Below are 24,856 nucleotides of genomic sequence, written 5' to 3'. Positions count from 1 at the left end.
TATAAAGGTTAAAATCACCGCAAATATTAACAAACCCCTAAAAGCAAACAAATGATTTTGTTTATACTTCTTGGTTTTTTTTTAAAAATGAAATCAAAAGCATCAATTGTTAGGTTGTCTTGACATTGATAGCTAGATCTTATATAAATAAAAAACTTTTTTTTTAAAACTACTTATGATAAAAATATTTTTCGACACACCAAATTAAGCTTCCTTGTTACAATTTTTCTGAAGATCAACTTTCCAAACAGAAAGTTTGAATAACTTTCTTAACACCACATTTTTCAGGTAGCGATATCAACAGCCCTTTTACTTTTGTATTACAACTTGTATACCTAGACAGTAATCTCAGTCACTGTCACGATTTCTTTATCCTTCGTTCATTAGACCCCCCCCCCCCCCCCCCCCACACACACACACCAGATAACAAACGGAATGTGTACACGTGTGTGTACGCGGTATCGGTGAACTAGTTTGTCTCGATACGTGTACACACATAATTACCCTAAGACAAAGGAAACACATTTCTTGTTAAAAGTTGTTATCACATCAGTAATGAGTAAAACAAACGGTCACGATTCAGATAGCGAAACAATGTAACTAAAACGAGAACATTCCACCAAGTACTACAGGTCATGACCTGTAATTAATTATCTTAATCATATCCAGCCTTTCATTAGGATTTTTTTTAAATGCCTGGGAACATTCTTAGCATATTTTTCAGGCGCTATTAAAATCCGAAGTCACTAAATGTAGATTAAAAGATTTATTTTTAAATGCTCTTATCTTAAAGGAGCAGTTTTTTTTTCGTGCAACGGAATTTAATTAACGTGTTCATATATAGGGTTATGTAAAAAACAATTAATGATAGGGAATGAAAGTAGTTCATACCTTAGTTAAGGTTGGTTAGGCTTTATGTGTGTGTGGGTGGGGGGGGGGGGGGGAGGGTTGGTCTATTCTACCCCACACCGCGAAGCAGGTCCTGATTTTCTTTATACTTGTATAAATTGAAGGGCTAGTGCGGCTAAAATCGAGAGTCCAGTGTTATAAGACTTAATTGAGGTCAACCAAAAGCAGAGTCAGCTGTGGGGGGTCCGTAATATGTAGTGTGACAACGCCCCAAACACACAAAAAATTCTTGTCCAACGGTGAAAGTCCAATCGCCACATTAGCATTGAAATGTGTGTTAGCCCACAGTGAAAGTCCAATCGCCACATTAGCATTGAAATATGTGTTAGCCTTTACCACACATTTCTATAAGGACAAGCTGGCCTGATAGTGATACATTCTTTCCTAGGTCAACAACCTTTTGTTGCTTTATGAGTGAAGAGACATGTTGTAAATCGTTTATGCTTTACTCTTATCTAAGGAGCGGCATTGGTGTATATATATAGGGACGTCGTGGTCGAACATTGGTATCGAGTTCTGATCTTTGAGTCCACCTAAACTCACGTCGTATAAAGTAAAGGCGGCTGAGCAAAGCGCTGACCACACCACCCTTTTAAGAAACACGAACTTCATCTGCCCTATGGATCGCTAGGTCTGAAATGGGAGGTTTACTGGTAGAGATGGGTTGTGTAGAACTGCAGAAGTTCTTGTAGAAACTGTAACAAGAATACAACTAATTATAAATGTATATTTTAAGCTTAACATAACGTGTTTAAAACTTTTGAAAAGAGCTACATGTTATCATTAAAAGTTCCGTCTGTAGCAGCCCAAGTTTGTCTAGTTAGAGGATAAATTAATATTAGAGTATGGATCACGGTGTGCTGGTTATGCTAAACTTGCTTTTCTTGCATTATTGATGCGGCCAAACATACTCTACAGCTCTGCGTAGACGGATATCTCCAATATTTAGCAATAGGGTAGACTTAGTATATTATTTCGGTTCGTGGATTCGGACATTTTTACTCGCATGAATCTGGATAGCAGATGTTTGATATATCTGATTATATAACTGTCTAGACAAGGACTCAACAGCTTGTTACACATACATGTTATGAATCATTCTTTATACAAAATGAATTTAAACAACCCGATTGAAACTTGAATTTTAATTCTGAAATTATTTTTTAAAGATATTTACTGAAAATAAGTGTTTTAGACACATTATATACCCCCCCCCCCCACGCCACCCACACGCTGACCAACATATTGTTATGTATTGATGAAAATCCATATTTATATATTACAAACAATAGACAAAAGGTCTGGAATCTAGACCGCCCCCCCCCCCCCCCGCCTCTCCTGACCAACACATTACTATGTATTGATGAAAATCTGTATTTATGTATCACAAACTACAGACAAAAGGTCTCGAGTCTAGACTGTCTAATAAGACCCGCTGGACGTTGGGACCTGTGTGAAAACAATGCGGTGAAGTCGACAATGGTGGAAGATTAGCACCGCCATGTGAGTTTTTTTTTAAACGCCAGCTGACATTTCCACTCGCGCCACATCCACTACATATTCCGATCGCTCCCGTTTTATTTTTGTTGTGTTGTGTTTGGGGATTTAGTGTAACCTTTTTGCAGATGCGAGTGTTGAGTGTACTAATTACCGCCAACAAACATACCAGGGGTGTCTGAACCTCTAGCCTTTAGGTGAATGTCACGTGTTTAGGGCGCCCAACTGGCTGTCTCAATGTATAATGTCCCCTTATTTAAGTACTGCCGTAGTTGATTATGTCCCTTTCTTAATGGCTGCTTCAGTGTATAATATCACATTGTTAAGGGCGTCTGTTTTCAATGGGCTGCCTCAGCGTATAATATCCCACTTTTTTAGGGCGCCAGTCATCAATGGGCCGCATCAGTGTATATTGTCCCCCTCTATAAGACTGTCTCTGTTTAAAATATGACACTCTTTACGGCTGTCTCGCTAATTATATTGTCACATTTTTAAGGGTTATCCCAGTTTAATTATGTCACCTTTTTGCCACAGTTAATATCACCATCTTTGGGGCGCCCAGCTGTACTGATTTGCCTGAGGTTTAGTAATGTGCCCTTCTTTAGGGCACCTAGTGTAGTGGTATGCCACATAAAACAACCCAACCAACTAACGTTACTACTTGTCCTGAGAAACCGACCCACACACCAACTTATACACTCACACACCCACCTACACACCCACCTACACACCCACTCACACACCCACCTACACACCCACCTACACACCCACTCACACAACCACTCACACCCACTCATACACTCACCCACTCACCCACTCACACATCTACCCACCCACTCACACACCTACACACTCACCCACTCACACACCTACACACTCACCCACTCACCCACTCACACACTCACCCACCTACACACCCACTCACACACCTACCCACACACCCACTCACATACCCACTCACATACCCACTCACATAGGCCGGACTATCTACGCCAAAGATTATCACGCCCACACCGCGTCCTGTTTAAAGAAAACAAATACGTTTTTTCCATCTCAAATAAATTCAGACAGTTAACTCGTTATCATCTGCCAGTAAAGCCATATATTTGTGTGCTTATTGCAACGTGCAGATCGCAGATTAGGGAATCGTGCTCAACACTTAGCGCAGCTTGCTTTAACGTTCAGCGATTCGAGTCAGGTACACAAAAGGGCTGAGTGGACTCACAGACGTCCTACAGGATCCAGCCTGAGACTTTCAGGCAGGCAGTTGTGTGCTCTGCCTCTTCACCATGCCTTCCCTATCAAAACTGACCACAGAGGATTTATATTCTCAGTTTTGCCATGCACTTATTTCTTCCTTAAAATGTAGAACCGGTGTAAAAATGTACAGTTATGTAAAGATAACTTCTGTGTACTAGCATCCCCGCGACAATAGTCTGAGCGAACAATGACTTATATCGGCCGTGTATGACCTCCATATATCAGACACTCACAGCTACCCCACATTCCAGACTAGTTGATGGTGTTAGTTGATACATCATAGACTCTTCTATGTTAGTTGATACATCACAGACTCTTCTATGTTAGTTGATACATCACATACTCTTCTATGTTAGTTGATACATCATAGACTCTTCTATGTTAGTTGATACATCACATACTCTTCTATGTTAGTTGATACATCACATACTCTTCTATGTTAGTTGATACATCACATAATCTTCTATGTTAGTTGATACATCACAGACTCTTCTATGTTAGTTGATACATCACAGACTCTTCTATGTTAGTTGATACATCACATACTCTTCTATGTTAGTTGATACATCACATACTCTTCTATGTTAGTTGATACATCACATACTCTTCTATGTTAGTTGATACATCACATACTCTTCTATGTTAGTTGATACATCACAGACTCTTCTATGTTAGTTGATACATCACAGACTCTTCTATGTTAGTTGATACATCACAGACTCTTCTATGTTAGTTGATACATCAGACTTGATACATCACAGACTCTTCTATGTTAGTTGATACATCACAGACTCTTCTATGTTAGTTGATACATCACATACTCTTCTATGTTAGTTGATACATCACAGACTCTTCTATGTTAGTTGATACATCACAGACTCTTCTATGTTAGTTGATACATCACAGAATCTTCTATGTTAGTTGATACATCACAGAATCTTCTATGTTAGTTGATACATTACATACTCTTCTATGTTAGTTGATACATCACAGACTCTTCTATGTTAGTTGATACATCACAGACTCTTCTATGTTAGTTGATACATCACAGACTCTTCTATGTTAGTTGATACATCACAGACTCTTCTATGTTAGTTGATACATCACAGAATCTTCTATGTTAGTTGATACATCACAGAATCTTCTATGTTAGTTGATACATTACATACTCTTCTATGTTAGTTGATACATCACAGACTCTTCTATGTTAGTTGATACATCACAGACTCTTCTATGTTAGTTGATACATCACAGACTCTTCTATGTTAGTTGATACATCACAGACTCTTCTATGTTAGTTGATACATCACATACTCTTCTATGTTAGTTGATACATCAAAGACTCTTCTATGTTACTTGATACATCACAGACTCTTCTATGTTAGTTGATACATCACATACTCTTCTATGTTAGTTGATACATCACATACTCTTCTATGTTAGTTGATACATCACATACTCTTCTATGTTAGTTGATACATCACAGACTCTTCTATGTTAGTTGATACATCACAGACTCTTCTATGTTAGTTGATACATCACATACTCTTCTATGTTAGTTGATACATCACATACTCTTCTATGTTAGTTGATACATCACATACTCTTCTATGTTAGTTGATACATCACATACTCTTCTATGTTAGTTGATACATCACATACTCTTCTATGTTAGTTGATACATCACATACTCTTCTATGTTAGTTGATACATCACATACTCTTCTATTTACATTTTAGTGCCGTTTTAAGACGAGTGTAGAGCTATATTGTTATATCCTAAAATTCCTTTCGAAAAAAAGTAATCTCTTGCATGTCCGTAGATAAGACGGCACCTTTTATGTCAGTATGTTAAAATATAAATCACAATTTGCACATATCCATGTAAATGTTAGTGTCAGTATGTTAAAATGTATAACACAACCTGCACATGGTCATGCACATCATAATGTCAGTATTTTTATCGCTTTTCAAACTATCATATCTTCGGCACTCTTGGATATACGGCATACCGTGTCACCTTGACCTTGACTTATATAACCGCAACATCTTTGAGCGTGCTTTTCAAAGGAACAATTTGAAAAATGGTTATAGTCTCTAAGCAGTAATGAACTAAAGACTATATACTCTTCATTCTAATATTTCAAAGTGATTAGCCTTAATAGTATTAAGCAGAGGAATATACATTTTGAACAATAAAATAAGTGGAAAAATAGATTTCTAACAATAATGTATAAAGAGTATAGACTATGAAGAGTATAGACTTAAAACAGTGTGAAAAAGCGTGTAAACTTCAGGTGACAATGTAACGCAGAACTAGGACTTCTTCTTCTTTGTCCTTAATTTTTTAGTGTTGGAAGAGATCGAGGCTTGTCTGCCAGAGAGTTTGAACTCGAGACTATTTCGAATTTATCAACCATGAGCTTTTTTTGCCGACTCGACCACGCCTCCAACACAAATTAAGGATACGTGTCAACTAGTTATGCGCCATTGAGGCCGTTGACTCCGATTTCAGCCTGCTTTTCTTTTTGGATTTGCTTCTATAGCCTTTTTTCCAACCAAGAACAAACTACAAGACAGCAGTTGTTTGATTTTGGAGTTTTCTCTCCTAGAAGAGTAGCTGTCCCTAACTAACGAGCCTCATCTGCCCGAGGGTTCGAAGTCGAGACTAATTGGTTTAGCAACCATGATCTTCACCGACTCGACCACGCCGACCCATAGAACTAAGACTTATTCATTAATGTAATGAATTGAGACTTATAATTCAGACACCGAATGTATGCATGAAACCTTGTAACGTTACAGCTGGGTGATGTGTTAGATGGATGAGAACATCTATGGGCGTCTGCCCGACCCCCCACGCTTCCTGGTCGTGTCTCCCCCCTGTTCACCTCGAGCGCATTCACCTGCCGGGTTACGTAACAGATGCCGTACAAAGACGCCCCGGTCTATGACGTCTGCTCTTTGAGAGTTTGACGACCTCCAGCACCCACCCCGTTCCACCCAACACGCTTCTCATGTTCGATAGACCATAGCAAGAAATGACAATACAGTTGGCACTTGATGTCGGTCGGTTCTGATATATCTCCCGTTTGCATACTTACACAGCCAGCGGCGTAGCTATACTTCGGGGCGCGATATATATATATATATATATATATATATATATATATATATATATATATATATATATATATATATATATATAATCAGAGGCGTCACTAGGTCGGTGCCACCCGGTGCGGCATTTCGTGGTGTCACCCCCCAATGAACAAAGTTTATATATATTCATGAATATATATATATATATATATATATATATATATATATATATATATATATATATATATATATATATATATATATATATATATATAACTGTATTTACATGCACTGCACCCCTCGCCATTGTCTCCATATTCAACATAGGCACTAGCAACACATAACAAGGTAGACACTAAGATGTGTAGTCATTTAATTATTTTGCCTAGTTGTGTTTGCTTCTGTCATTTATTAACACCCCCACCCCCTCGCCCCGCACCCTCACATGTTGCAACTGACATCTAGCGTAAGGCTGAGGCTCCCTGTGTCCGTGTAAGTCCCTCCCTACCCTCCCACTGAGACAGTCCCTGTCTACCTGACGAGTTTGCCGGCCATCGTTTATATGTCCGTGACATTAGGGATTAGGGGCTTTTTATTTAATTTTATATACACGCAAATAGCAACGTCTATTCTCGGAATTTTTTTTTTAAGCAGGTCACTTTGGTGCAAGGGTGATTAATAATTTTTATTTTGAAATTCTTTTTCACCGAAAGTCTACGTGTAGTTCATAGTATCGTTGTTTAGTATCATTTTATATGCCTCGCTCATAACCTGTTGTATGGACTGTCTTTTGTTTAAATTAACATAAAGTAAGCTACACGGGGCCGACATTGCTTGACGTCATATAACTGCTATGTCTTAACCACTGTCACCTTTATCCAATGTCAAGGATGTCTTAAAACTGCGAAGGGACCATTGCGGACTCGTTTTTTTTTTCCGGGAGGCTCTAGTAACTATTTATACTTTATCGCAGCTTTGTTACTTTAACCCCCCCCCCCCCCTCTCCCACCCAATTAATGTTCTCCACTTAAGCCCATGTCTTAAATCGTGGTCTGTTGAACGTCATAGCGTAGCTTGTCTGATTTAATAAGACGGTGGGGGAAAGAATGTCCCGTCCCCCATCCCCCCTTCTTTATCCTACTTCTGTACAGGAATTCATGTGACCGCTTTTAGTGGGGACAGCGTGCTGATGATGCAGCTAAGGGAAGCCACTCATAAATTACACGAGCTATATTGCTATTCTATATGCTTTGATTTATGTGTTTAAAACAAATTTGTTTGAGCAAAAACAGAAATGCGTGGATCAGATCGACGAAAAACAACCCATTTTAATCTGTATTGCATGTTTCATAAAGTGATATTTGTCTCGAGTTCGAATCCCGGTTCAAGTTAGTAGAACGTCTCTGAACCCACCCAACTCTATAAGTAGCTAACTCTTTAGGGAAATTAAAGACGGCTGGGCATAATGCTGACCACACTATCCCTTCATATGCCGAGGTCACAGAAACAGGTGAACGTTACTTCACTTGCCCCATGGCCCATCAGATTCGAAAAGGGAACTTTACTTTTACATGACTGCACGTTTCACAGTGTGCTATTTGTTTTGTTGTTTCAGCATGAACAGGAAAGCATGGACCAGATCCTAGAGGGGTTGTTGGAGTCCCAGCAACCAGATGGGGTCAAGGTTGCCATCATCAGCCGTATCTGTGACCAGGGTACACAGCAGAACCATCCTGTCAGCGCCATCAAAGGGGTCTTCCAGGTGGGTTGGTGGGGTTTATTTTAAGGGGGGGGGGGTCTTCCAGGTGGGTTGGTGGGGTTTATTTTAAGGGGGGGGTGTCTTCCATGTGGGTTATTGGGTTTTATTTTAAGGGGAGTGTGTGTGTGTGTGGGGGGGGGGTCCTTCCATGTGGGCTTTATTATAAGGGGTGGGGGGTCTTCCAAGTGGATTTTATTATATGGGGTGGGGGGTCTTCCAAGTGGGTTTTATTATAAGGGGTGGGGGGTCTTCCAAGTGGATTTTATTATATGGGGTGGGGGGTCTTCCAAGTGGGTTTTATTATAAGGGGTGGGGGGTCTTCCAAGTGGATTTTATTATAAGGGGTGGGGGGTCTTTCAAGTGGGTTTTATAATAAGGGGGTATTTCAGGTGGGTTGATAGTTTTATGTTAATGTGGGATTTCAGGTGGGCTTGTGGCATTTATACATGTTCAGGGGGGTCTTCTAAGAATAACTAGAACATCAGGCTACTGCCTCTAATGGGTTATGTGTGTAGCCACTCTTTTTAGTCTCAGTTTCACAGCCCTTATGAAGATATGTTGAGATTAGGGTGATGGCATGGTTGGAGGGTCAATGAACTTTACCTGTGTCTTTTTCCAGGTGAGCTGTAAATGGGTACTCCATGGCACCACCGCCCTGCAGGTGTCCTCTGGCTTTAAACTCCTCAACACCTGGGGTGTCCACAACCTGGAGAGTTTTCTCAGCTTCTTCACACCTGAGTTTGTCAGTCAGGTCTTAAACCCAGGCTACGGGACTGATGCCAATGTTCCCTTGTTGATACGTGAAGGTGGGTTCACTGTCTTAGGTGGTACTAAATAATGGTTAGAGTTCAACCATCATATGTAGTCCTAGAAAGGTTTGAAGGTTATTTACTATATATCATCCTAATTGGAACTTAAGCATCAGCCATCACATATATTTAATTTTTTTTATAAAGGATGTGTTAAATAAAAATATTTTTTCCAAGGTATGATGTTATATGGTTTGTTTTCTTTTATTAGGTTATGTATTAAAAGTTTCTTATTTTATAACTGCTGGCTAAATGAATATGTTAGTAGTAATGCGAAACCTAAAATAGCACCTTTTGAGTTTACCAAAACACATTAGATATTTTGCTAAACTTTTATAGCCATATAATTTCTAGTTAGCCCTGTTAAATTATATACCCAGCCTAACTTGTAAGCTTTGTTATGGGGGTGGGTGTAGGGTGGCAGTGGATAATTGTACAGAAATAAATTAAAGTGTCACATGAAATTTTAAATCTCACTTTGGTTCAGTGACACCCTCAGTAATTGAAACATGCTTTTTTTTTTTCTCTTTTTTTAATCAAATACCATGTTCAGCTTAAATTTGAAAGGCTTCTTTTCAAATTCCTGCCTTTCAAAATGCAATGGATTTAATTCATGATTGGGATTTTTGTTTAGTATAGAAAAATGAATTTAAATTTCAGTTAACAAAACAATTATTTTTTTTTTGCTGTATTTGAAAACTAATTTATATGAGATTAACTTTTGATGATAACTTTACAAATCCCAGTGTGAATATAAAGAAAAAAATTAAGTCACAAGACAGCTTGAGTTAAGTGCTGGAGCACACAATCAAGAATGGGACAACATGGTCGAATGGTAGCGCATACAATGGCTAACCCAAAAGTCTTGAGTTCAAAACTGGGTTTGAATCAGTAGAATGTCCTTGAGTCCACCCAGTTCTGATGGGTATCTGACTCATGTGTTTGGGAAAATAAAGGTGGCTAGGCATGGTGCTGACCACATTGTATTCTCTTTTTTTATGCCAGTCACAGAAACAGGGGAACTCTTAGTTGCCCCATGGAACATCATGGTTTGAAACTGAAACTTTACTTTTAAACAACCATGAACAGATAACTCCAAGTTTAAAAAAAACCTCTCCAGGTTTGCGTGTGTTGAGCCACATGGATCCGTCTTGCTACGTGGACCACACCCTGGTGGTTCAGAGGAACATCACCAGGTTCATCACTGGCACCAGCGACTGCCTGCTGGTGCGCAATGTGGGGCTGCTGCTCTCAGAGTTCACAGACTGCATCCCCACCGTGGAGACCAACATCAGCAATTTTTGCTTAGCGGTGATTCACCTTCTTAGTGTAGCTATGCAGCCCACGGATGGGAAGGAGGTGAGTGGTCACCACATTACACCACTCTGCTTGTTTGTGTGTATATATAGAGATACTAGCCATCAGTACCGGTTTAACATGAATTATAGGTCTATATATTTTTAATGTTGTACATTTTTTAGAAGAATATTATATAAAATAGTTATTGGTCAAAACGCAATGTGCTTTACTACAGGTTTAACGATATTAGTGATAAAGCAAAGAAATAACTAAATAGCTAAAAGTCCGACACATTTAAAATAACATAGGCTACTAATACCTATTAGAAAAAATAGAACCAAATTATATACATAATTAGTCAACACAACACCATATTAAATGCACACATTGATTAAAAGACTTAAATGATTCTGTTAAAAGCCCGGCTTTTCAATGGTATTTATGTTGTTTTTTAAAGTAATTTGTATTAGTTTTGGCTGAGGAAATTTCATAAGTTTTGTGTACTTTCCGTACTTCAAACGTATGACATGTGATGTCATTGATTTAGGCATTCTTGTCACAACTATAAACACTTTTCCGGTTGCATAATTAAAACAGTTTTTCTACATTTGAATAAGCCTTTATTTTTTTATTTTTCTTCTTTAAATAAAATTTTGTTTATACATTTAAAACATCCACCGTATTATTTTCGAACAAAAGTCCGTATCAAGTTGTCCTTTATCACTAAAGATACTGTTATGAAAGCCTGTGAAAATATTTTGCACATGGGCTTTTATATACTAGGATATATATGTATTTTTAAATACTTTTATTTGCTACTATAAGTAAAAGCAATGATAAAAACATTAACATTTTTTTCATATTACAAATTTTATTTATATATAGATCTAGATCAATATTAGAGAATTACTAGTGATTATTGTACAAATGTTGAAAAAAATGTTTTAGCATGTTTAAAATTGTTTGAACACTTGGTTTTTATTTTTCAAAATATGACTGAAATTTTAACTAGGAAGCAGTTCATTCTTGTGCTTACTTAATTTTGACCAAGCTTATATTATTAAAAATAACCTACTCAACCTAGGCAATCTAAATACATACCTAATATCTACCTAGCCACAAGAACTGTCCTCTTTGTATCAAGCTACCAAAGTTGCTTCCCTTTGTACCTACCCCCACCAGAATTGCTTCCCTTTATTAGCCACCTTTTGCACATTGTACTGCAGCATTATTTGTACAAGATAAGTCCTCCTCTAGCTAGCTGATTTACAAGTATGCCAGTAGATGTAAGAGAATCCCTGCCTTATAAATCATTGGCTCTAGAAATATCTATCTTATCACACAAGTAATTATGAAATAATTTGACAAGTAAATTTGTTCTTCTTTCCTGATATACTGGTATTTGAAAACTTTATTTACTAAGGGACAGCAGAAGACATGCTGACCTTTTATTCACATTGGCCATTAAGTTTAGCTGAAGATATTTTTATCTTCCATAATATTAACCTTCAGAAGTAAAAGCTGTGTCTGGGGCTTGTTTGACAAAAGGTTACTTTCATAAAGGAGAGTTCCTATGATGTATGACTGCACCCATACATTAGCTTGGTTACCTAGATAAATATAGACCAGCATGGTACACTGCTGGCACAGCATCCGTTGAATGGTTGATGATGTGGCTTAACCTCATTTTTGTCCTTCATACGTCCACAACTTGACTGTACATTACTTGAAGTTTTTGTTTTATCATACAAGATATTGTTCTATATCAGAATGTAGCCAAATTATAATGAGAGAACTTGACTGTGCATTACTTGAAGTTTTTTTATCATACAAAAAGGTGTTCTATATTAGAATGTAAACCTATTATGAAGTGTGGTGTTGCACATGCAAGTAATGTATCACATAAGTCCGAGATGGATGCTAATTAGTTTATTTTAATTGACTAAGTAGGCCCTACAATTATCACTGAGCGTAATTAGTTTTTAATCAGTGTGAGTAGCAAACTAGGTTAGATTGGGAACTAAAATGGTGAGGTGTGGGGGGGGGGGACTTAAAATGGTGACTTGAGGACTTAAATGAAGGACAAATGCACGACTAAAATGGGGATTAAAATGGAGGACATCAATTGAGGACATAAAAGGTAGACTTCAATGGAGGACTAAAATAGACGACATTAATTGGGAGACTTCAATGGAGGACATAAATGGGAAACTTCATTGGAGGACTGTAATGGGAGACTTCAATGGAGGGCATAAATAGGAGACCAATGGAGGACTGTAATGAGAGACTTAAATGAGGGATAAAAATGGTGGACTGATGCCCCAACTCCCTCATTAGAAGAACTAAAGAAAATAACAAATAAGCACATTAAGCATCAGTACCCCAGCAATACCTGGATTAGAGTTTTTACAGATGGCTCAGCTGAAGATGCCACAAAAAAATGGAGGGGCTGGCATCCTTATTGAATGGCCAAGCGGAGAAAGCCTGGAAAAGTCAATAGCCACAGGCAGCCTATCCGACAATTTTAGGGCAGAAAAAGAAGCTTTAGAGCATGCAGCAAACCTCCTGTCAGAACACCCTGAATCACCAAATAGTCAGATAGTATTTCTTACAGATGCCAAATCTGTCCTGCAATCCCTAAAAAATCCAGAGTCCTATACTCAATCACTTAGGACAGCACTAGAAAGGCTAATAAATACCTGCAGCAGAATTGTGCTGCAGTGGATCCCGGGCCACTGCCAGATCCAGGGTAATGAGATTGCGGACCAGCTGGCAAAAATTGGGGGAAAGAAACAACAACCGGAAATCTCGCTACACCCAAAAGAAATAAAAAGAATAATAAAAAACAAACAAACGCAAATATGGTCTGACACACACCCTCACTACAATAAAGATGATGGATATTATAATTTGACACGAAAACAACAATACATAATCTTTCGACTTAGAACAGGCCATAACAGACTAAATCAACACATGCATAAAAAACTAAAGGTGGGTGTGGCGAAATGTGCCCTTGTGGCAAGGCCCTGGAAAATACGGAGCACGTCCTTCAGGAATGTTTTTTGTATAACCAGGCGCGAGTCAGACACTGGCCCCTGCTCACCCCACTCAGGGAAAAATTATATGGGGCACTTGCTGATCTGGAGACCACAGTCCGGTTTGTTCACGAAGTTGGACTTGTTGTCTAAATCCTCCACCATATTCTCAATTAAGAATGAAGAAGAAGAAGAAGAAGTGCCTGGCCTAAGAGTAAACTCAGCTTGTAAATGAGACAGAATAGCACTAGTAACTAATCTAAGGTGGTCATTACAACTGTTCAACTCTGTTGGTCTGGCTTTTCCATTTTTAATTCTGTGACCTTTTAAACTAGATGTTTACTTGTAAACCATCACTTGCCACTGGTTGACTAAAACATAGTGCTTGTAGCAATATACCATTTCAGCATACTTAGATGATATATTTAAAATATCACACAAACAGACAATCCAAAGTATACTTTTTCAGCACAATTAGATGATACATCTAAAATATCACACAAACACACCATCCAAAGCATACTTTGTAAAGGAAATAAAAAATAGAATACTTTAAAATACTGACTGACTGACTGTCAAATTTATGTTAACATTTTGATCATCAGATACTGAAGGTGATGAAACTTATGGATGAGATTGGCAATTTCCTGAGCCTGGTCTGGAAGCTGAATCCTCCCAGCCTGCTCTCAGATTGCCTGGTGGAGATATTCCGCATCATCTCATCCCCCAGAACAGAACTGTCTGCAGAACCAGCCATTTCCTTAGCCACTGTCGTCAAGCACATACCCATTGAGTTTGCCAACAGGGTAGGTAGAATAAATTGTCAAAAACATACCCATTGAGTTTGGCAACAGGGTAGGTAGAATAAATTGTCAAGCAGATACCCATTGAGTTTGCTAACAGGGTAAGTATAGTAAATAATATTTGATACGTAGAGGGCATGGTGGAGTGGTAAAGCACATGAAGGCACATGATTTGTGTGTTTAAATCCTAGAGCTAAAGCCAGCTCTGGATGGTGAGTAAAGGCAACTGGGTATAGTGCTTCTTACTTAAAAAAAAAGAAACAGATAATTTCTACTTTATCTTCTGCACTTTGTGCCATTGTAAAGTATAGTATCTCCCCAAAAACGAAGTGAGGGGGGGGGGTATATAAAAATGTTGGGATGAAAATCAATATCATTTCTTAAGTTATTGAATAACAACATTAAACAAACTTTTATTTGTGTGTATGAAAGTGAAAATATGAAGTTTTTATTTGGCTTGTCCTTATTGTAATGGTATGTAAAAAAGTAGTAAATTTGATTGCATGTACTGCACACATCTTTGGAGAAAGTACCACACATGTTGCTGTTGTTTGCTTCAGGTTGTCAAAGATGTGGTAACTGACACCACCATCAGTGACGAATCCATCGGGACGGCAGTGGGGCAGATAGTTGAGTGGCTCAAGTGGCCCATGGCCCAGAATGTGGACCTGTGGCTATCCTGCTTCCTGACAGAGCTGGCCCTCAACCACCGGTACACGCTGTTGGTACAGATCACAGAGACCAACACAGAGCAGGTAGGTTCTGGCCTGTCTAAGACCAACACAGAGCAGGTAGGTTCTGGCCTGTCTAAGACCAACACAGAGCAGGTAGGTTCTGGCCTGTCTAAGACCAACACAGAGCAGGTAGGTTCTGGCCTGTCTAAGACCAACACAGAGCAGGTAGGTTCTGGCCTGTCTAAGACCAACACAGAGCAGGTAGGTTCTGGCCTGTCTAAGACCAACACAGAGCAGGTAGGTTCTGGTCTAAGACCAACACAGAGCAGGTAGGTTCTGGTCTAAGACCAACACAGAGCAGGTAGGTTCTGGCCTGTCTAATACCAACACAGAGCAGGTAGGTTATGGCCTGTCTAAGACCAACACAGAGCAGGTAGGTTCTGGCCTGTCTAAGACCAACACAGAGCAGGTAGGTTCTAGCCTGTCTAAGACCAACACAGAGCAGGTAGGTTCTGGCCTGTCTAAGACCAACACAGAGCAGGTAGGTTCTGGTCTAAGACCAACACAGAGCAGGTAGGTTCTAGCCTGTCTAAGACCAACACAGAGCAGGTAGGTTCTAGCCTGTCTAAGACCAACACAGAGCAGGTAGGTTCTAGCCTGTCTAAGACCAACACAGTGCAGGTAGGTTCTAGCCTGTCTAAGACCAACACAGAGCAGGTAGGTTCTAGCCTGTCTAAGACCAACACAGAGCAGGTAGGTTCTAGCCTGTCTAAGACCAACACAGAGCAGGTAGGTTCTGGCCTGTCTAAGACCAACACAGAGCAGGTAGGTTCTGGTCTAAGACCAACACAGAGCAGGTAGGTTCTAGCCTGTCTAAGACCAACACAGAGCAGGTAGGTTCTAGCCTGTCTAAGACCAACACAGAGCAGGTAGGTTCTGGCCTGTCTAAGACCAACACAGAGCAGGTAGGTTCTGGTCTAAGACCAACACAGAGCAGGTAGGTTCTAGCCTGTCTAAGACCAACACAGAGCAGGTAGGTTCTAGCCTGTCTAAGACCAACACAGAGCAGGTAGGTTCTGGTCTACCTGTGGGTTTTCACACAGGGCTCAAGATAAGGGTTTGTTTACACTGACAGACTGCTAGAAGAGATTTGATAATAGAGTTTTTACTCTTGGTGGTATTCATGTTTCATTAGTGGGATCAGAATTGAGGGTTCCCACCTGTTTGAGTGGGGGTATATCAGATCTGTCAGTGACAGTGTGTGGGGTATATCAGATCTGTCACTGACAGTGTGTGGGGTATATCAAATCTGTCACTGACAGTGTGTGGGGTATATCAGATCTGTCACTGACAGTGTGTGTGTGGGGGTATATCAGATCTGTCACTGGCAGTGTGTGGGGTATATCAGATCTGTCACTGACAGTGTGTGGGGTATATCAGATATGTCACTGACAGTGTGTGGGGTATATCAGATCTGTCACTGCTAGTGTGTGGGGTATATCAGATCTGTCACTGCTAGTGTGTGGGGTATATCAGATCTGTCACTGCTAGTGTGTGTGTGGGGTATATCAGATCTGTCACTGCTAGTGTGTGGGGTATATCAGATCTGTCACTGCTAGAGTGTGTGGGGTATATCAGATCTGTCACTGCTAGTGTGTGGGGTATATCAGATCTGTCACTGACAGTGTGTGGGGTATATCAGATCTGTCACTGCTAGAGTGTGTGGGGTATATCAGATCTGTCACTGCTAGTGTGTGTGTGTGGGGTATATCAGATCTGTCACTGCTAGACCGTGTGGGGTATATCAGATCTGTTCCTGCTAGTGTGTGGGGTATATCAGATCTGTCACTGCTAGAGTGTGTGGGTATAATGGATTTGTTACTGCTATCTTGTGTGGGGTATATCAGATCTGTTCCTGCTAAAGTGTGTGGGGTATATCAGATCTGTCACTGCTAGAGTGTGTGGGGTATATCAGATCTGTCACTGCTAGAGTGTGTGGGGTATATCAGATCTGTCACTGCTAGTGTGTGGGGTATATCAGATCTGTCATTGCTAGAGTGTGTGGGGGTATATAAGATCTGTCATTGCTAGAGTGTGTGGGGTATATCAGATCTGTTCCTGCTAGAGTGTGTGGGGGTATATCAGATCTGTCATTGCTAGAGTGTGTGGGGGTATATCAGATCTGTTCCTGCTAGAGTGTGTGGGGGTATATAAGATCTGTCATTGCTAGAGTGTGTGGGGTATATCAGATCTGTTCCTGCTAGAGTGTGTGGGGGTATATAAGATCTGTCATTGCTAGAGTGTGTGGGGTATATCAGATCTGTTCCTGCTAGAGTGTGTGGGGTATATCAGATCTGTTCCTGCTAGAGTGTGTGGGGTATATCAGATCTGTTCCTGCTAGAGTGTGTGGGGGTATATAAGATCTGTCATTGCTAGAGTGTGTGGGGTATATCAGATCTGTTCCTGCTAGAGTGTGTGGGGTATATCAGATCTGTCATTGCTAGAGTGTGTGGGGGTATATAAGATCTGTCATTGCTAGAGTGTGTGGGGTATATAAGATCTGTCATTGCTAGAGTGTGTGGGGTATATCAGATCTGTCATTGCTAGAGTGTGTGGGGTATATCAGATCTGTTCCTGCTAGAGTGTGTGGGGGTATATAAGATCTGTCATTGCTAGTGTGTGTGGGTGATATATCAGATCTGTTACTGACAATGTTTGAGGGGTATTTCAAGTGTGTGTGGGGTATATCACTGCTTGTGTTATATATTATTTCTGTGAGATGTATATAAGATATGTTACACTTTTTAACCAAAAAAGAAACATGAAATGAATGCCCCCTTAGTGCCATTAAAGATAGCTATGGGTGGTGAGCCAATGGTCATGTAACTAATTAGTTCAGAGGGGTCATGTAACTAATTAGTTGTTGCTATTTTAATTTCTCTCTATTGAGTGTATATTTGAATAGCAACTGTTCTCTGTTCTTGTCTAGGTGGTTGACAACTTAGCCTACCCTCAGCTCTGGAATGCTTCCTTCAAGATTCTCTCACAAATGTTACTCAGTTACCAGCGGTCACCCAGCCCATTTCATAAGGTAGATTTTATTTCATCATTTAACTACTGGGGGTGTGGTGTGGAAAACACTCTTAGAGCCCCTTGGAAAAAAATATTTTCAATACTTTTTGTGTACCTTGGTCTGGTGCCATGTCTGAACATTTTTATACTGAAGCTTTGCATTGAATTTGTGCAAGAAGAAGCTTTAAAAAAATGAATTTATACTTCAGTTACACATTTTCTCTTTTAAAAACGTATGTCATTCTGTCTTACTCAAATTGTTTAATCTTACTATAAAAAAAAAATCATTTAGCTGGTTGCTTTTATCTTTCTTTGGTTGAGTATGGTTGAGTGAATATTATCATAAATCTATAAAACTAAAGAGGGGGTAGATAGAGAGCAAACTAATAAGTCAAGTTTTTAATTTCACCTTGGACATCTAAGCCAAACAACTTTGTTTTGTTACTTACATACAAAAAGTTGTAATTTATTAAAGTACTTATCTAATGTAGGCATCAACACTCATTGAACTTTGGTCTGGGGTTTTATGATGATGTCTTGCTATCTACCGTTGAAAAATCTGGTTTAATGCTGATCTGTCGCTATAAAATGAAGTAGCTTGTTGTGGTATAACTTTATAGTAGGACTATGTCTATAGCTGCGGAGATATAGTCTCATACTAAATATACTTATGGGCCTGAGTGATATTCAGTGTAATAAAACAGGAACTCTGCTGAGACAGAGTCCTGGTGTTGGTGCTGGCTCATTACAATATTACATTCTCAGTAATCTTGAACTGCAACAGAACAATTTAAAAAAAAAATCTGATCTTTGAAAACAGAACCTGATTCTGTAAGAATAGCTTTTACCTATCTATGCCTCCCCCTCCAACATAGCACAGTGTGTGTGTGCCCTTAAGCCTTATATATGCCCCCCCCCAACATAGCACAGTGTGTGTTCCCTTATGCCCAATCTATGCCCCCCAAACATAGCACAGTGTGTGTTCCCTTATGCCCTATCTATGCCCCCCCTCCAAACATAGCACAGTGTGTGTTCCCTTATGCCCAATCTATGCCCCCCTTCCAACCCCTCCAACATAGCATAGTGTGTGTGTGTTCCCTATATGCCTTGGTGTTTGTTCTAGCAATCTTATCCTGTGTTGTGTTGTAGATAGCCATGAGTGATCTTTTACCCTAGCATGTTCTTCTCTCCCCTGTCTGTTCTTACACAGTACCAACATAGCTGAGTCTTTTAGCTGCCCCGTATAGCAGTGTACTTTTCACTGGTCAAGTAATCTATGTGGGATTATCATAGGGTGGTCAGTATGGGATTATCATAGGGTGGTCAGTATGGGATTATCATAGGGTGGTCAGTGTAAGATTATCAAAAGGTGGTCACTGTAGGATTATCAAAGGGTGGTCAGTGTAGGATTATCAAAGGGTGGTCAGTGTATGATTATCAAAGGGCAGTCAGTGTAGGATTATCAAGGTGTGGTCAATATAGGATTTTCAAAGGGTGGTCAGAATAGGATTATTAAAGGGTGGTCAGTGTATGATTATCAAAGTGTGGTCAATTTAAGATTATCAAGGAGTGGTCAAATACAGGATTATCAAAGAGTGGTCAGTATAGGATTATCAAAGGGTGGTCAGTGTAGGATTATCAAAGAGTGGTCAGTATAAGTCTATCAGAGGGTGGTCAATACGTTTCTCAGATAAGGCCAAAGTGGTCCATTGCCCACATTATGAGGACCATCGACTTTTAAAACACAACTTATTCCTCTCGGCTGACAAACATTCAAGCATACATTTGTCAACTTGTGCAGAATTCTCATAAGCTGCTAGATGGCCACAGTTAAATTGAGACAATTGACATTTTAAAAAATGTAAAAACAGATTATAAATTATACTTTAATATGTAGCCATCTATAAGGTTTTTTACAGGTTCTATGGTTTAGGTTATTATCTCTTGAGATCCATTGTACTCTCCCAACAATTAGAAATAAATCATAACTTCTATTTATTACCACAGCTGGCCATCTATTACCAAGAACTTAGCCTAATTTCCCTCGTCTAACTTAACCTGATTTTCCTTGTCTTTTATAACCATGGAGTATGTGGACTAAAAAACCAAGTGGAATAAAAAATTATTTCTGTTTATTCTTAAATTTTATTATAATCGACTTGTAAAATTTATGTTGAGGTTATGTAAATGTTAAAAGCTGTCAAAAATGTAAGTAGGGCACATGTTAGTTTTATTTAGTTTTGTTAGAGCAAATGCCATTCTTTTATTGTTTACTTTGTCTATCTTTGTAACAAAACCACTTCTGTAATCTGTGTAATAAAGTCAATAAATTTAAGAACTATTTTAAACTGCTGTTCCAATCTAGTAGGATGATTTAAGCATCATTACTAGTGATGTTGTAAGAGGAATGTCATCTATTAGTGATGTTGGTAAGAGGGATGTCATCTATTAGTGATGTGGTAAAAGGGATGTCATCTATAAGTGATTAAGGTAGGATGGATGTCATTTATTATTGATGTTGGTAGGATGGATGTCATCTATAAGGGATGTTGGTAAAAAGGATGTCATTTATTATTGATGTTGGTAATAGGGATGTAATCTATTAGTGATTGTGGTTGGATGGATATCATCTATTAGTGATGTTGGTAAAAGGGATGTCATCTATTAGTGATGTTGGTAAAAGGGATGTCATCTATTAGTGATGTTGGTAGGATGGATATCATCTATTAGTGATGTTGGTAGGATGGATATCACTTATTATTGTTGATGTTAGTATAAGACAAGGTTAGTGTGCTGTACCTTATATGAAATGTAATAGTTCAAAAAAATTTAAGCCGTAAGCCATGTGAGACTATAATATATTTTATAGCCTTTCAAGCACACCCACAATAAATGTAGTATTGTGATTTTAATGGCTGCTGTTGTATATTGAAACTTGCGTGTTTTGGCTAATAAAAACATTCACATTTTATAGCCTCTCTAGCCAGGCAGAATTTAAAACAAGTACAAACATATTTGCTGCCAAGATTTCTAGAGCAATCTATTTTTATTTGGAGAGCTAAAGAAAATTTATTTTCTTATATTTAGTGCATTAAAAACCTGTTACTATAATTATTTTTATTTTGTACTTCTTGGTATTTAGATATTTTAAAAATACAGGAGAAAGTTGGTGTTTAAGTTTAAAAAAAAATTAGTACAATTTTTTATTCTTTCTACAGTGTTTGTTCTTACTAAATCAACACTTGACATAACTCCAAATATATGCTTTAAAACCCAATCAGTAACTCTAAACAAGAGTTATCTGCCCTTTACTAGAGCCAGTGATTGCCCCCTCAAATTAAAAACTGTCCTCAACACAGTCACCTGTCTGAGAGACAGTAGCGTAGTGAGGGGGGGGGGGGGGCGGGACATATGTCCCCGGGCGCCGACCTTAGGGGGCGCCAAAATGGGTTGGAAAAATAAATTGAAAGGTTGAGGTGGGGGATACAAATCGAAATCTCGAGGGGGGGGGTGCAAATGCAAATCAAAATCTCGAAGGGGGGTGCAAATTGAAAAGTTTGTCGCCGGGCGCCGGGAAGGGTCGCTACGCCTCTGCTGAGAGATCACAACTTCCTACTCTTGTTATCTTCTTCACTTAATCTTTGAAATTAACTTTAATAACTAATCTAATATCTAATTAGAGTGGGAATGAGATATTCTGATGCTGTTATTGACAAAAAAATGTATCTGGAAAGAAATGGGTCCTTATTGAGTTACAAAAAGCACAAACCAACAGCCACACAGTTTGCCCTAAGTAGTTTGTAAAACAGTGTATTCAGCCCAAACAGTGACCTGAGTTATTTTACTAATATTCTAGAGATCATAAATTACTATTAAATATTTCAGTTTTAAAGGAAGGGGTCGTCCATAAATGACGTCACACCCATAGGGGGGGAGGGGGGTCCGTAATTTTGTGATGGTGTGTGATGAGGGGAGGGGTGGGGGGTTCAGATGGTGTGACGTCACTTTTTTTGCATTATAAAAAAGCAATATTAGAAAACGAGTTTTAGCCTTTATTTCGCGTTTTAGAAAATAGTTTTAATAAATTGTAATAGGAATTGATCAAAATACTCTATGTTGAGAGAGTTCAGACAAGATTTTGGAAAAATATCAATGTTTTAAGTAAAATTCAACAGCAATTTTGAGATGTATTGTAGGCTGAGGTGTGACGTCATTTTAGGGGGGGGGGGGTCTGGCTTTTTGTGACGATGTGTGATGGAGGGGAGGGGGGGAATAGTTTTAAAAAAGCGTGACGTCATTTATGGATGACCCCGAAATTTTTTTTTTAATCTTCGGTGTACCAGGCTCTATATTTTTCCAAGATAAATCAGATTGGAAAGCATTGTACAAAAACACTATCTTTTTGTTCTTGTGAAGTTTGGTGAACGTAATTTACATGATGCTTTTACTCTGCTAAGTTACTGCAATTTGATTGCGCCAAATAGGCCCTACTGGCAGAGGATGTTTTGATTCATGAAAATGATATTTTCTCTGTTTTTTTAGTTATTCATATAGGTGGGTTATTAACAAAAGATTTAATGGGCGGTCGTAAAAATTGTATTCCAAGGCTTGAAATTTATTTTCTAGAAAAAAAAATCTGCTTGAATATGATACCCAAATTAAAAGAGTCCTTAAACCATCAAAGAATGGATCTTGTTTATAGTGGGTACAGTATTCTAGTGTGCTGTGAAATATGACTTCTAATATGGTTTAAACTAAACAAAAATTGGGATCTAAAGAAAAGAAAACAAACCAGATTTCAGCTTGTCTGGCTTGATTGAGTGTGGTAACATGTAGATAGCTTTGTTTACCCAGGCACTGGGCCAAAACACATAAACATGATCCCTCTGTCATGTGCCCTCTACAGCCAACAATGAGTTGGCTTTTTAATTGATAGCAGCCATTCACACTGCATTGTTGTCTCTGGGTTCTTATTTAACTTGTAGTAGAAGAGGTCACACTGCCCCGCTTGTTGTTAACATAAGAGGTTATACTATGTTAGCCTCATCTTAAATTAACAGAACAGGTCACACCTCTAATTAACACAGCAGGTCATACTCACCACTTCTAATTAACAGAATAGGTCACACCTTTAATTAATGCAACGGGTCATACCGCCCCCACCTCTAATTAACACAACAGGTCATACCGCCCCCACCTTTAATTAACAGAACAGGTCACACCTCTAATTAACACAGCAGGTCATACTGCCCTACCTCTAATTAACACAACAGGCCCCACTGCCCCCAACTCTAATTAATACAACAGGTCATACCGCCCCCACCTCTAATTCATAGAACAGGCCACACTGTCCCTGCTTATTTCCTGAAGTGTATTAGATCCAGGGATGAACCGCTTGAGAACCCCTGACCTAGTCCAGATTGTAATTCACTGTAAACATGGGCCCAGTTAGTGCCAGTTATAGACCTTACACCAGAACTGAGATAACCACCAAGTCTACACCTCACCTTGTTTGCCTTGTACATTCCACATCATCCACTCTGGTCATTAGATACACTCAACATTTCAATAGATGGCATTGTAAAGCCAGACAGAATTTGTGTCTGGCTATTTATCTCAGTTTCTTTAAGTCTGTCTTAAATTAATTGAAAATAAATATGGGGTTAGTGTATATTGTGCACATTTGATTTGGATACACATAATCATATTATTTTGAAATAATTTATAGTGTGATTGTTTCTATTTGTAATGGGAATAAAAATAATTCTTATCACTGTTTTGCTGACATCCATGATAATAAAAGAGCATTCTCAACATAGTTTATTAATGTGCATACATGAATGCAGTCTTAATGTGCTTGAGATAAGAACCAGAGCCTGCATTTAGAAAGAGGCAACATTCAACAATACAGCTAATGAATGATTCACAACATTCAAGCACCCAGCTAATGAATGATTCACAACATTCAACCAACCAGCTAATGAATGATTCACACCATTCAAGCACCCAGCTAATGAATGATTCACACCATTAAAGCACCCAGCTAATGAATGATTCACACCATTAAAGCACCCAGCTAATGAATGATTGACAAGGTTTCCCTTGTTTCTCTACCAGGCACTGGAGAAAGTCCCCTGTATCATAGCTGTGCTGAGGAAGGAAGGAACCAAGCAGAGCCAAGCCAACCTGGTCAAGCTGTCTCAGCTCCTGCACTGCCTCATGTACCTGCACACAGGTTTCCCTGAGTTGTATGACCCCATCCTGGACCTTATCAAGGTGAGTCACCCCATCCCTGACCTTATCAAGGTGAGTCACTGACCCCATCCTGGACCTTATCAAGGTGAGTTGTATGACCCCATCCTGGACCTTATCAAGGTGAGTTGTATGACCCCATCCTGGACCTTATCAAGGTGAGTTGTATGACCCCATCCTGGACCTTATCAAGGTGAGTTGTATGACCCCATCCTGGACCTTATCAAGGTGAGTTGTATGACCCCATCCTGGACCTTATCAAGGTGAGTCACCCCATCCTGGACCTTATCAAGGTGAGTCACTTAACCCATCTTGGACCTTATCAAGGTGAGTCACCCCATCCTGGACCTTATCAAAGGGAGTTAGTTACCCCATCCTGGACC

At 39.2% G+C, this 24,856-nt stretch overlaps 1 protein-coding gene across 7 annotated transcripts in view; it reads left to right on the top strand.

Moving 5' to 3' along the window:
- The window catches only part of LOC131940810 (ubiquitin carboxyl-terminal hydrolase 38), a 58,311-nt gene that overhangs the window by 25,422 nt on the left and 8,033 nt on the right, over positions 1-24,856 (top strand). For all 7 annotated transcript variants that reach the window (XR_009386582.1, XM_059299644.1, XM_059299645.1 and 4 more), the window contains exons 3-9: positions 8,383-8,529; positions 9,146-9,332; positions 10,456-10,694; positions 14,278-14,478; positions 15,036-15,230; positions 18,139-18,240; positions 24,339-24,497. Coding sequence is in view for 6 of the 7 variants with exons in the window: in XM_059299642.1 (XP_059155625.1) it covers positions 8,383-8,529; positions 9,146-9,332; positions 10,456-10,694; positions 14,278-14,478; positions 15,036-15,230; positions 18,139-18,240; positions 24,339-24,497 (1,230 nt within the window). In the remaining variant the exon portion in view is untranslated. The remainder of the gene's footprint in view (positions 1-8,382; positions 8,530-9,145; positions 9,333-10,455; positions 10,695-14,277; positions 14,479-15,035; positions 15,231-18,138; positions 18,241-24,338; positions 24,498-24,856) is intronic.

Source organism: Physella acuta, unplaced genomic scaffold, assembly GCF_028476545.2.
Source record: "Physella acuta isolate Inbredline_101_S28 unplaced genomic scaffold, ASM2847654v3 ptg000332l, whole genome shotgun sequence".
NCBI lineage: Eukaryota > Metazoa > Mollusca > Gastropoda > Physidae > Physella > Physella acuta.
The sequence above is the reverse complement of the archived record's forward strand: the minus strand, read 5'-3'. Positions and strand labels throughout refer to the sequence as shown.